Source organism: Polypterus senegalus, chromosome 6, assembly GCF_016835505.1.
Source record: "Polypterus senegalus isolate Bchr_013 chromosome 6, ASM1683550v1, whole genome shotgun sequence".
Classification (NCBI taxonomy): Eukaryota; Metazoa; Chordata; class Cladistia; order Polypteriformes; family Polypteridae; genus Polypterus; species Polypterus senegalus.
In genome coordinates this window covers 62,760,057-62,772,649 of record NC_053159.1, presented here as the reverse complement: position 1 = coordinate 62,772,649, position 12,593 = coordinate 62,760,057, and the positions used below count along the sequence as shown (strand labels likewise).

The 12,593-nt window shown below is 40.9% G+C and overlaps 1 protein-coding gene across 2 annotated transcripts in view; it reads left to right on the top strand.

Moving 5' to 3' along the window:
- The window catches only part of LOC120531077 (probable G-protein coupled receptor 153), a 100,270-nt gene extending 89,443 nt beyond the window's left edge, over positions 1–10,827 (top strand). For both annotated transcript variants that reach the window (XM_039756117.1, XM_039756116.1), the window contains exons 4-6: positions 5,027–5,216; positions 5,873–6,057; positions 8,867–10,827. In XM_039756117.1, coding sequence (XP_039612051.1) covers positions 5,027–5,216; positions 5,873–6,057; positions 8,867–9,661 — 1,170 coding nt within the window. In that variant the 3' untranslated portion in view covers positions 9,662–10,827. The remainder of the gene's footprint in view (positions 1–5,026; positions 5,217–5,872; positions 6,058–8,866) is intronic.
- Positions 10,828–12,593: the final 1,766 nt, after the last annotated feature.

Genomic DNA, 12,593 nt, shown 5'->3' with positions numbered 1-12,593 from the left:
ATAACCCTGCTAGGGCATTTACGTGTTCTTCCTGTGTTTATGTGTTTTTGTGTTTCTCCAGAGCAACCTTTTTCCCATCATATTTAAAAGACCTGCCTGTTAGATTAATTGGTGCTTGCAAAGTGTATGAGTCCTTGTAGCTATTCTGATGTCTGTGTGCTAAAATGGACAGAAATTCCAACCCTAAAGCAGTAACTACCGAGCATTCAAATAGGCATCATCTCTTCACAACTCTGCAATGAACAAAGTGGTTTCTTTAAATAAATAGATCTTTCCCAGTAATCCCCATCTATCAATATTCCAAACTATTTACCCACTTCAGGGTTGCTGGGAGCTGGTTCATATATGGCAGCACTGGGCACTGGAAGGGACATCAGACCTCAGAACACACATGTGGATGGGGGAGGGAAACACATTTAGACACAGACTCAGACTGTGAAAAACAAAGAGACATTTACCAAGCCGCAAAGCTTTATTTCATAAAGCACCATTCTGTAATCCAACTAGTATAAAGGCACATAACTACTGTAACATCACTTTCTTTCTGTTCTAATAATGAGCCAGTTCTTAAATGGAGAAGGCTAGTCACTGTAGGAAAAGAAGAGTTCATCTTTCAAGCCTCAGTCCTCTTCTTGCTGTTCTTCATCACCATTCACAAATTATATTTGCTTTTGCTTATGCAAAGCAACACTTTTTCCATATGTTAATTTTTGTTTTATATAGAGCTCTTTGTTGTAGGTTAATGTAGATGGCTGCACAGATTACCAGCTGTAAAACACAGAGCAGCGTACTTAAATACTGTAACACAGAACCACAAGGTGACTACTGGAAAAGCAGCACTGCCATAGTGCTGATGAGTTTTATTAGTAATTAATGAATAACAAAAGATATAATCATATTTAAAAGGTTATTTTGCCTTATTATTATCAGAGAATGTTACCATTTTAAAGGTTGTCATAAAACTGATGTCCACTAGCAGCCATGCAAACTTCCATCCATGGTAACATATTCATCAAGACAGTCCTCAGGCCATCTTTTATGATAATCGCCACATTGACTTAAGAGAACTCCTGTGAATGTGATCTGTAATGTCAGCAATAAGCTCTGGGGTACGAACAGAACAACTTTGTGATTTCGGTGCCCTTCTCATACAGCCATTAGTATACCACTTTTTCACCAACTGCTAAATTGCCCATTTCACAGGAGCACTCGCATCAGAATATTATTTTAGGACTGCTTCATGTGTTATCGTGAAGGTTTCTTAGGTTTCTTAGCCTCGCCTTTTGGCTCAGCTCTCTCTTCACCACAATGGACCGTTGCAGAGCCTGCATTACTGATCCGTCTGTCAACCCCCCGCTCCATTCTTCCCTCACTCATGAACAAGACCTCAAGATACTTGAACTCCTCCACTTGAGGCAGTAATGTGTTCCCAACCTGGAGAGAGCATTCCACCCTTTTCCGGCAGAGAACCATGGCCTCGGATTTAGAGGTGCTGACTCTCATCCCTGGCGCGTCACACTCAGCTGCGAACTGCTCCAATGAGAGCTGGAGGTCACTGTCCAATGAAGCCAACAGAACCACATTGTCCAAAATAGCAGAGATGAGATTCTGAAGTCACCGAACCAGACCCCCTCCGCTCCTTGGCTGCGCCTAGAAACTCTGTCCATAAAACTCATGAGCAGAATCGGTGACAAAGAGCAGCCCTGGCGGAGTCCAACCTCAACAGGAAACAAGTTTGACTTATTACTGGCAATGCGGACCAAGCTCCTGCTCCTCCTGTACAGGGACTGAATGGCTCATAACAACAAGCCTTGTACCCCATACTCTTGGAGCACACCCCACAGGATGCTTCGAGGGACACAGTCGAATGCCTTCTCCAAATCCACAAAACACATGTGGACTGGTTGGACGAACTCCCATGCCCCCTCCAGGATCCTGGCCAGGGTGTAGAGCTGGTCCAGTGTTCCATGGCCAGGACAGAATCCACATTGTTCCTCTTGAATCCGAGATTCGACCATCGACCAAACTGTCTTCTCCAGCACCCCTGAATAAACCTTATCGGGGAGGCTGAGGAGTGTGATCCCCCTATAGTTGGAGCACATCCTCCAGTCACCCATCTTAAAAAGGGGGACCACCACCCCGGTTTGCCAATCCAGAGGCACTGCCCCCGATGTCCATGCAATGTTGCAGAGACGTGTCAACCAGGACAGCCCCACAACATCCAGAGCCTTGACAAATCCAGGGTGAATCTCATCCACCCCCGGGTCCCTGCCACCTCGGAGCTTTTTAACTACCTCAGTGACCTCTGCCCCTGATATGGACGGGTCCTCCCCTGGAGTCCTCTAGCTCTGCTTCGTCTAAGGCAGACATGCTGGTGGGTTTGAGAAGATCCTTGAAGTATTCCTTCCACCGGTCAATAATGTCTGCAGTTGAAGTCAGCAGGGCCCCATCTCCACTGTACACAGTGTTGGTGGAGCACCACTTTCCCCTCCTGAGGCACTTGACGGTTTGCCAGAACCTTCTTGGTGCTGACCGAAAGTCGTTTTCCATGACTTTCGCCAAACTTCTCCCATGCCCGAGTTTTTGCCTCTGCAACAGCCGATGCCGCCACACACTTGGCCCGCTGGTACCCCTCAGCTGCCTCTGGTTTCTCACTGGTCAACAAGACCCAATAGGACTGTTTGTTCAACTTAATGGCCTCTCGAACCTTAGGTGTCCACCACCGGGTTCGTGGATTGCCACCATGAGAGGCACCGACAACCTTGCGGCCACAACTCCGTTCTGCTGCTTCGACAATGGAAGCTCGGAACATGGCCCATTCAGACTCAATGTCCTTTGCCTCCTTCGGAATGAGGTTAAAGTTCTGCCAGAGGTGGCAGGTGAAGATCTTTCTGACCGGTTCCTCTGCCAGACGTTCCCAGCAGACCTTCATTATACGTTTGGGTCTGCCTGGTCTGTCCGGCAGCCTTTCCTGCCATCTGATCCAATTTACCACCAGGTGGTGATCAGTTGACAGCTCAGCCCCTCTCTTCACCCGAGTGTCCAAGACATAAGGTCGCAGATCTGATGACACGATTACAAAGTCAATCATCGAGCTGCGACCTCAGGCATCCTGGTGCCAAGTGCACTTATGGACACCCTTATGTGCTTGAACATAAAATGTGTAATGTGTAAAATCAATACAGATAGTTTTCAGGCCATGATTTGAAGCCAGGAGTCTGTGGATAAGGGACAGCAGCCACCATGGTGTCCTTCCTACCTCAAAATGTGAACACATGCATTTCCTTAATATAAAAACTCCATAAACCTTTGCATTCTCCATGAATTATTGCAAGTCATAAAGGTGATAATAAAATAAACAGGCTAAATACTCCAAACTTTGTAGTCTGTTATTAAAAGTGTGATTGCTAGGTCGAACAATAATGTGTATAACATAGTGCTTAAAAGATCTTCTGGATGAAACAGTTAACAAATATTGACAAATGAAAGATGCAGTTAAACATGGGTTTGGTGATTTAATCAGAATAGCCTAAAAAGAGCATAACAGCTATAATCTTATGTTGGTAAAATTAATTTGATTTATTGTAGGATTACGCAGATTAATATTTAAGACCTCTTCTAATAAATTTGAAAGTGTTTTAGGTTTCCTACCAGGTTATAACACAATTTGCATTGTTATTTTTCATTCTTTTGTTACTTTTTTAGCGAGAATTGTAAATAATAAAGTATAATCACTGGTCAACTTTTTAATACAGAGCTGATCCACTATATGTCCTCTGAACCGAATGACCGTGTCAAGACAAGGTCTCAAGAAAGTGTCAGCCCACAACACTCTCAGAAACTCACTGGGTTATTGGCTACCTCGATAAGCCACAAGACGTTTTGTTTTCTGATATGCCATTCTTGGCATCGTTGGTATACTTTGCTCATCTGTTTGTTACCATTGGACTGTAGTTAGCTGGATGTTTTTGGGTGGTGGCCCCATCTTGATAAAACCCTGATTCCTATAACTACTTAAATATCTTAAACATGTCCAGGCTCCCTGAACATGATCTTATAACTCTGCCACAGGATGAGATGAGCAGATGGACCCAAGTACATGGCTAGTCAGTTTTTAATATACTGTAACTAAGGCTATGTGGCTATAGAAGACAGAAAATCGAAGTCTTCAGTCTTAAATATGTGGTGGACTTAGGCCAGCTGGCTGCTCAGCGTTATTTTATGAAGGTACAGTAGATAGGATATTGTGTCTAGGAAGAATCAAAGATATGTGAGCTAACAACTGTGGGTCCTGATTTGTCTCTTTTTATTTTGTGGTGTAGAGAGCTTTAGGGGATGGATTGGAAAGGAAGGGCTTGCTGTGCTTTTTCTGGCTTTTAGTAATTTAAGCAGGGATGTAATGACTAACCTGGAGCCCTTCCATTTACCTGAAAACATATTTTTGTATAAAACACACTGTTGCTCAAAGTTCAAATAGTTTGTTGTGTTTAAACTGCTTTTAATACTGATGTCTTTCAAAATTTGTTTTTTTACTTCTGTATTTTCCATCTTGTGCATATTATGATTATGGCAGCCTATTCAGAACCAGTTCCTGACATTAGCCCCAAGCTGATTGGGTACACTTTGACCAACACAGTGGTCAACTATATTAGCAAATTTTGATAATGAAAAGACTGAACATGTTCTGCTTTGATATGAATTATTTGGATGTTTGACTTACTGTTAGTGTGCTTTTAATCAATAAATTAAATATAAATACAAAGTGAAGACCTGTCCATCTCTCTTTCTCTCTCTCTCTTATGTCCTACTCTTTCTTTTCTTTTACTGATCTCCCCGGCTCTGTTTCTCTTACTGATCCTTTTTTGTTTTTGGTCCTACCCCCCCATTTTTGTTTTTATATGTTACTTCTACTATTCTTTATTTGTTCTTTATTTATCCTTTTTTCTCCTCCCTCTGCTTGCTATCGTTCTCTGTCTCTCTCTCTCTCTCTCCCTCCCTCTCTCCCTTGCCCATTTTCTTTTAACAGGTGGTGAGCTTTGCCAGTCTGAAGTACGACCGCTCCTACAGCTGGATGGTCCTCTGTGTGCTCTGGTGCTCCATTGCTCAGTCCATCTTACTCCCGATGTTCTTGTGGGCCTGTGACCGCTACAGGGCCGATGTCAGGATGGTCTGGGAGAAGTGTGTCGCCATAATGTCCAATGATGATGTTGATGACGGTAAATAAAGTACCTCTGAGACCGCTCAAGTACTCTCTGTTGGCTCTTGGGATTTGGGGGTTTGGAAATGTGGGAGTGAGGGTGGATGATCAACACTGAAGAATGACTGGGTATCACTATGCAATGCACAGTGTGCTTTGGCCCTGTTGTCACATCTCAGTGGCTTAAATAGCTATGCAAGACTTCCTCCTCTTTCATCTGCTTGTGTTTGTTATGTTTTCTTTTTTTTAGGATGTAATGTGTTGGGTGCTTAGGTTCATATACAGCACATCAAGCAGCACAGTTTTATTCTAATGATTTCACAAGTGATATGATTTTCAATGCATTTGCTTTTGTCCAGGGAGTATTTTCTAATTAAATATTTTAAAAGAGATTTGTAGATAGCAAAAGCAGCATGGTACCTAATCCCATTTTTTGTATTTTTGCAGCAGCTCACCATATTTGCAGCCCCTTTTACACCAAACTGACATTTATGATATCTTATTCTAAGGTCTGATATGTTGCTGTTCCGCCCAAACAAAAAGCAAAAGATCAAATAAAATAAGCAGCCATTGATTGTTCTGTTTCTCTCACTTATACGTCTGTCTGTCTGTCTGTCTGTCTGTGTATCTGGGCAGTTCTTGAATTCTAAAACATTATGCTTTCTGCATTTGCAGAAAACAGCCAGGATGGAGGAATTCATCCGGATTTAATTTATGACAGACCATATGACTATAGCTGCGCGGCGGATATTGTGACGGTAGACCGTATTGCCAAGTATGAATTCTCCGCCCTAGAAAGGGGCGTCTCCCAGATTTACCCAATGAGACAACTGCAGGAAGATAAAATGCAGTATCTGCAGGTATATTTACATTAATCTTTTCTGTGCTAAACTCAGAATACGTTTGAACTGGTGCAATGGAAATGGTTTGCATGGAAAAAAATTTATAACAAGCACACCTCGTCCCTAATCCTTTCTGCACTGCGCTGCGCTGGTCTGTGGATGGCCTTCCTTCATTTACTGGTCATTCACATAGACAGAGAGAGAGACAGAGGATGTTTTCAAAGTGAAACACAATGCCGAGTTGTCCAGCTGCCAACTGCATGATTTCATTATCAAGATGGTATTCTCCCCACTTATTTCCACAATGTACAGTTTATTGGGATGATAGAATGATGGACCTTGGGGGTGTGTTTCCAGTGAGTTAGGTTGGGTTTCACGTCAGCATCAGCCTGGAGTGAATAAGTGTGCAGCCCAGATAGTATAGCAAGAGTTGGAGTAGAGAAGTGGCTGGGGCACAGGCAGGCACAAAGGGCATCATTTATAATTAATATATATACAAAAAACTGTGAGACAGAATTAGTCAGAATGAGATCTTTCCATCATCTGGGTTTTCTTTATCTTTTTAAAGGTGGACTACTCCAACCATTATAGAGCATCATTTGCAGCAATGGTCCACTTAGCTTGAGCAAATGTGGGGTCATCAGATTGGCTGCTGTAGAACTCAGAATTGTAATTTTAATTTTCTTTACTGCTGCCAGTTTCTTTGATTGTTTTTGATTTCCTTGTCTGCATGGGTGCAAATAATTTCACAAACAGAACAAAGTGTTTATATCCTCCCTCAGTGTATTCAGTATCTGCAGACTTTGCAGTAATGGTGACACGTTTGCTCTTATATATACTGTACATATTCAGGCCTAGCTCACTGGCTTATTGCAGAGCAATACTGAAGAATGTTTGTGTCGGTTTTGTGGCAAAGGTAAAATACAATGTTCCTGTCAGGATAGGTTACCTCCAAATGGCATTACTGCAAGCAGATGGCATGATAATTTTATAGGAGTTAGCCAAACAAATGGGAAAATTCCAGTATGCTGCCTGTCTGTCGCAATGAGAGGTGGGGTGGTGCCCACTTCTGCCGGCAGTGTAACACAAAAACAGTGAATTGGTGCTGAAAAGCGTACTTGTTGAAATAAACTACCCTTTGGGACAAGGAGCAAATTTCTCTATTTGCTTTTCATTAGTCATCTGCTTAATCAATCAAACAGCAGAACGCTGACAGGAATGGTTGTGTTTTGGTACTTTGGTGGCTCCACAAAAAATATATTTATAATAATAACTTGTTGAACTACAGTTTCCCTTTCCTAGTTTTTTATTTGTAAAAAAAAAGAAATTCATTATTATCTACTGATGGCATCACCAAGTGGCTGTCTTGATTTCAATAATTTGCTGGTCATCTGAACTGTGCACTGTGAGTCCTGTAATGAAGTTCTATCATACGTGGATTCAATGCATGCAGCTAGTATTTCCAGACTTGATTGCTAGAATGTCAAGTTTAAATGGCGGGTGCGGCATTTGGTCAAATAGCTAGGAATGGGTAGGTGTTAGAATGCTGCTGTGAACCTGAACAACCAATATCCTTGATATCACTGGCACATTTCCCTCTGTGCCAGCATCATATATGAGGCTTCAGTAGAAGGGTTTAATGGGGATGACCATAAAGACAGTCACCAGGCAGCCTATGTGCATTTGCAGTGCATGCTAGTAAGCCTGGTTTATTTGGATTCTTTCCAATCCCTAAGGTAGTCAGTATTGGAGGACACCTGAGTCCTCAAAAAACTCCTGCCAGCTTTCAATGATTAATTCCTGCACCACAGCAGCACCCTAACCCTCACCTCTCGTCATGCTCTCCCACCCTTCTATTGTGTTGTGACCATTACTGACCTCTGTCCCTCTTTCCTTTCCTGTACACATGCAAAGGCATAAAATGCTCCACACCTCTAGGTAAAAACTTTCTGAAAAAGATCATGTCTGCAGCCGCAAAAAAGCTAACCCTCTCTACATGACCATTTTAGCTTGCGGGTGGTGAAGGGATGGGGAAAGGGAATCTCAGAACACATCAGAGAGAGAAATGTAACCTGGAATTACAAAGAATGAGTCAAGGCCACAAAAAGCACACAAAGAATAGAGCGGTGGTCATGTTCTTGGGGGGGGTTATCCAGTTTGCATGCTGTTCTTAGGCAACATGTCCGCTGTTAGCCAGTGCTTACTTGCGCGCTAGTTCATGTGTAATAAAATCTGTGGCCCCTAATGGGATGCAGACATATCAGCTGCTTTGACTGTGGCTCGCTCCATGTTATGTCTACACGCCACACTCTGCCGCCCTCTTGTGTACTCATTTTATACTGCAAATTCTGTCTCCTTTGCTGCTGTTCCTTTATGTGATAATGATTAATAAAAATAACAATAATAATAATAATAATAACAATAACAATAAATGCATTATTTCAACTGAAGAAAAAAATGAGAGGTTAAAATAACACCAGCTTATTGGCACCAGGTTTCTGAGGCAAAAAGTTAATTTCTCTAACCTTTGAGTCTTTTAAGATTTCTAGAAACATTATTATTATTATTATTATTATTATTATTATTATTATTATTAATAAATTATAATGTAATTATAGAAACCCTAATACTGCCTTGGTTCTCCTGTTCAATGCACCTAAGCAACACATCTTCCAGTGTTGTCTATGGGTCAATGTTCAATTGGCAGACAAGTTAGGAACAGGGCACTTCTAGGGTTTCCTCGCCTGCATCTTCTCGCTGTTATCAGCTTCTCTTTTCACCTTCCTGAATGGATGTGGCTCACATCAGTCAATTTCTCTTGCTGCAGGTGCCTCCTACCAGAAGATACTCCCACGACGAAACCGACATGTGGAACAGCGGCCAGATCCCGGCCTACCTCCACCGCTGGGGGTCCACCGAGAACATCGTTGGGATCCCACATTACAGCTCTCCTCAGCACGAGAGACGGAGAAGCAGCCTGGTCTCTTACCACGAGGAGAACCTATCATACCACAAGAGGAGGAAATCAGAAGAGAGCGTGCTATCTTTGAAGCAGCTCCCCCGAGAGGAGCGCTACGAGGACGACCTGAGGTGTTTCAGCCGGGACGAGGTGGTCAACTTTATCGATGAGACACCACTACCTAGCCCCATGAAAAGCCCTCTGCGCTCTTCTTCCATTTCTCTCATCCCAGATATCTATGAGCAGCGTGCTGGACTATACCCTCACTTTCCATTGACCAATTTCGAAAGGGAACCACAAGTCCTGCGCCGGCTGACAGAGCAGGGGAAAGGGTGTTTGGCTGCAGGGCAGGTGTCTGATGTGTCAAAGAGTAATGAGACAGCATTGTGTTCTGGAGGCAATGGTATGGCAATCGCTGGCAGCAGTGTTAGGGACCCACAGAACACCCAACAGTCAGCCCCACTGCCCTGTAGCACTCTGCGTACTGGCGATCATTTTGCTGGGAGGTTACGGACAGGTCTCAGTGGGAGCAGTAGCTGGGGTGATCAGGACAAACTGAGCAAAGTCGAGAGTCGGGGCAGTACAAACAGTTTCTTGAGCTCCCCTTCGGCCTCTTCTGGCTACATCACCTTCCATTCAGACTCCATTGGATCAGCATCTTAGGCAAAACTGCGCTGCTCTCCAGCCGATAGTCTTCTTCCACTGAGTGTGGAATGTTAATAGCATTTTACTGTTATTTTCTTTTTTGTATCATGTAAAAGGTTTATCAACATGGAGCTTCTTTGCGAGCACCAAAGATGATATTTTTTGTCAATTTTGTTGAATACAAAAACTTTTTTAAAAAAAAAAAAAGGAAAGAAAGAAAATAAACAAAAAGAGGATATGATACTTGGTGGCTTTTCGATTGTTTTTCTTCGTACCAGCTCAGATAGACCCAGAGGAAGGTGTATTTTTACTCAAAAGGCATTATAAGAAGTAGACGTCTTTTCCACTCCTACTTTGGAAAACTTAACTGGAGGCAATAATTTCCTGGGTGTATTTTAGAAAATACTTCACTTTGAAAGTTCATTTCTGGTGGCCGACCAGCAATCAGATAGAATTCTTTTTATTACCACAGTTATTCTTAAGAATTTTATGGATTTTGTATTCCTGGGCTGGAAGACCAAAGCCATATTTAACTTATGCGTTGTTTGGGCCCATATGACAAGAAAATATATTTTCAATATATTTTTTATATATATGGGACATACTTTCTTAATATATAAAGGGTGAAAATAAATAAATACATGAAAAAGGTACAGCTTCAAAGTTGTGTCGTAATTTGTGTTTTAAATATATGGCGCATATGTTCAGTTCTGTTTATGCTTCCTTGTTATTACATACCATGAAAAATATGTTGCTTATAAATAAATAAACATATACAGGTATTCTATTTAATTTCATTCTGATTTAAGGAACTGATTATGAAAACTTTTCATAAAAGTGAATTTTTTTTTGTCTGTTTTTTTTTTTTTTTATAGGCCAGGGGCTTTAGATGGTTTACTTGTCTTTATTTCTTGTTTTTGATGTTCCTTATCTATACCCTCTCTGAGTGTCCCTCGAGCACTGTAGTGCTAACAGCTTGTGCTTCTTGTGAATGGAAGCCATCAAGTGCCCGTTTTGGATAAAATATCTAGAATTTCTACTCCTCGGCTCCCTTTTTAGTCGTAAAAGTGGCTCAGGTGAATCTGTCTTGTTTTACTTTGCTGATTTTCAGTAAACTGGGTTTCCCCTCACTTTGTTTATTTTGTGTGTTTGTTTAGGTATTCTGTTTTGTTTTTGTTAATTTTCTACAGTTCTTTTTGTGTTTCAGTGTTTTTACACAAGCTTAATTTTTCCTTTTTATATTTCTGTTGTTGGATGGCTCTTAGGTTAAGCTGCCTTCTGATTAAGATTAGAAGTTATTATCATTATTATTATTATTATTATTAGACATTTTTATTAGTTTTTTGCCCACTGAATTCGATCTATTTTTATAAATTACAGTCTTTTAGAGCCTGAACCCAAAGCCCTTTATGGATATAAAAAACTAACAGTAAAATATAAAGCACCATGTCACATATCCATTAACCTAAGCACATCCATATAGGGATTAACAGATAAAAAAAGAACATAAAATTGTTTTAAAGTTGTATAGTCCTTTAAGTTAGAGACTCTTAATTCTGATCATAATAAAGTCATAAGAGAAAAGCTTAGCTTGATATAGCCCCTTGGAAAAATAAACTTCAGGTGGAACCAATGTTCTCAAAGAAAGATAACATCCTAATCCAACTAACTAAAACCAACTAGCCACCCAGCCTTAATGTAATATAATTCAATGTATTCATAATTCTTAAAGAATTCTAAAAGACAACAGGTTAATAAAAGCTATTCATGATGATTATCACCGCTGATGAGCAAAACAGTTGAGTTTCGTGTTGCATGCAGTTTTGTGAAAATGACACTGAAATCCATTTTGCATGCAATTTCTCAATCGTGAAACAAGAACATTTTTAAAAAGAATTTTTGAGGAGCATTTTTTTTTTTGGGGTGGGTGGAAAACAAGGACCATTGCTCCCCAAAGCCTCATTCACACTTCCAAGTTTACCTGTCTTTTTTCCACATTTGTGTAATGCAGGTAATCCACAGTACACCAGTACAACTACATATATTTCATGGCTGTCATTCACATTGCACTGCCGAAGAGAGCAGGGTTTTTTTTTAATGTGACAAACTGAATATTTTTTGCATGAAGGCCCATCAAAAAAGCACCATTGTATGCATTACTGTGTTTTGTCTGCACTATGCAGGAAGTCACCACCTGGTGTTACCTAGCAGCTGCCCTCCTGCCCTCGCTGACTCCTGCAGGTGAGACAGAGAATATTCATGATCCAGGCGCTATAAAGGAATGTACCAGGGATTGTTTCTGTCTCTGTATTGTACACATTCCAGTCACCAAGAACGTCATCATAAATGGCAAAGCAGGTACCATTCTGCTGAAACAACTACAACATGTACGTCATGTCTATATGTGACAGGAAATAAGTCCAGCCATTCTTTTTTTACTAGGGTGATTTATTAAGCACTTTGTCTGAATCTGTCAAATATCTGAATAGATGGTGCTTCTGTCATGTATTTGTAGCAGTAAGAGGTACAGAAAGCAAGACTGTTATGTTAACAATAAGTTCCCAGCTCAGGTCAAACTAGATCAGTTTTCTCATATTATTTTCTCAACACTGTTAACTTAAAGTGGCAATCTGTCACTGTTCTAGGTGTTGATGGGCCCCTTATCCTATTTAATCATGTTGAATTATCACACCAGATATCTGATCTGCTACACAGACACAATGCTTCCCTTGCAAATTAAACACATTTTCACATATTTACTGTTTTTATTTCTCATACTCACTGTTTATTCAATGAGGATGAAGAGTTTTGTTTTAAATAAACATTTCACAAATTGAAAAATTACTTTTTTTCCTGCACTTTTATCACATTAACACAAGCTACACTAAAATATCTCATTCAATAAATTTTCCAAATTCTTTGACTCCTGTGACAATAAAGATAAAAGACT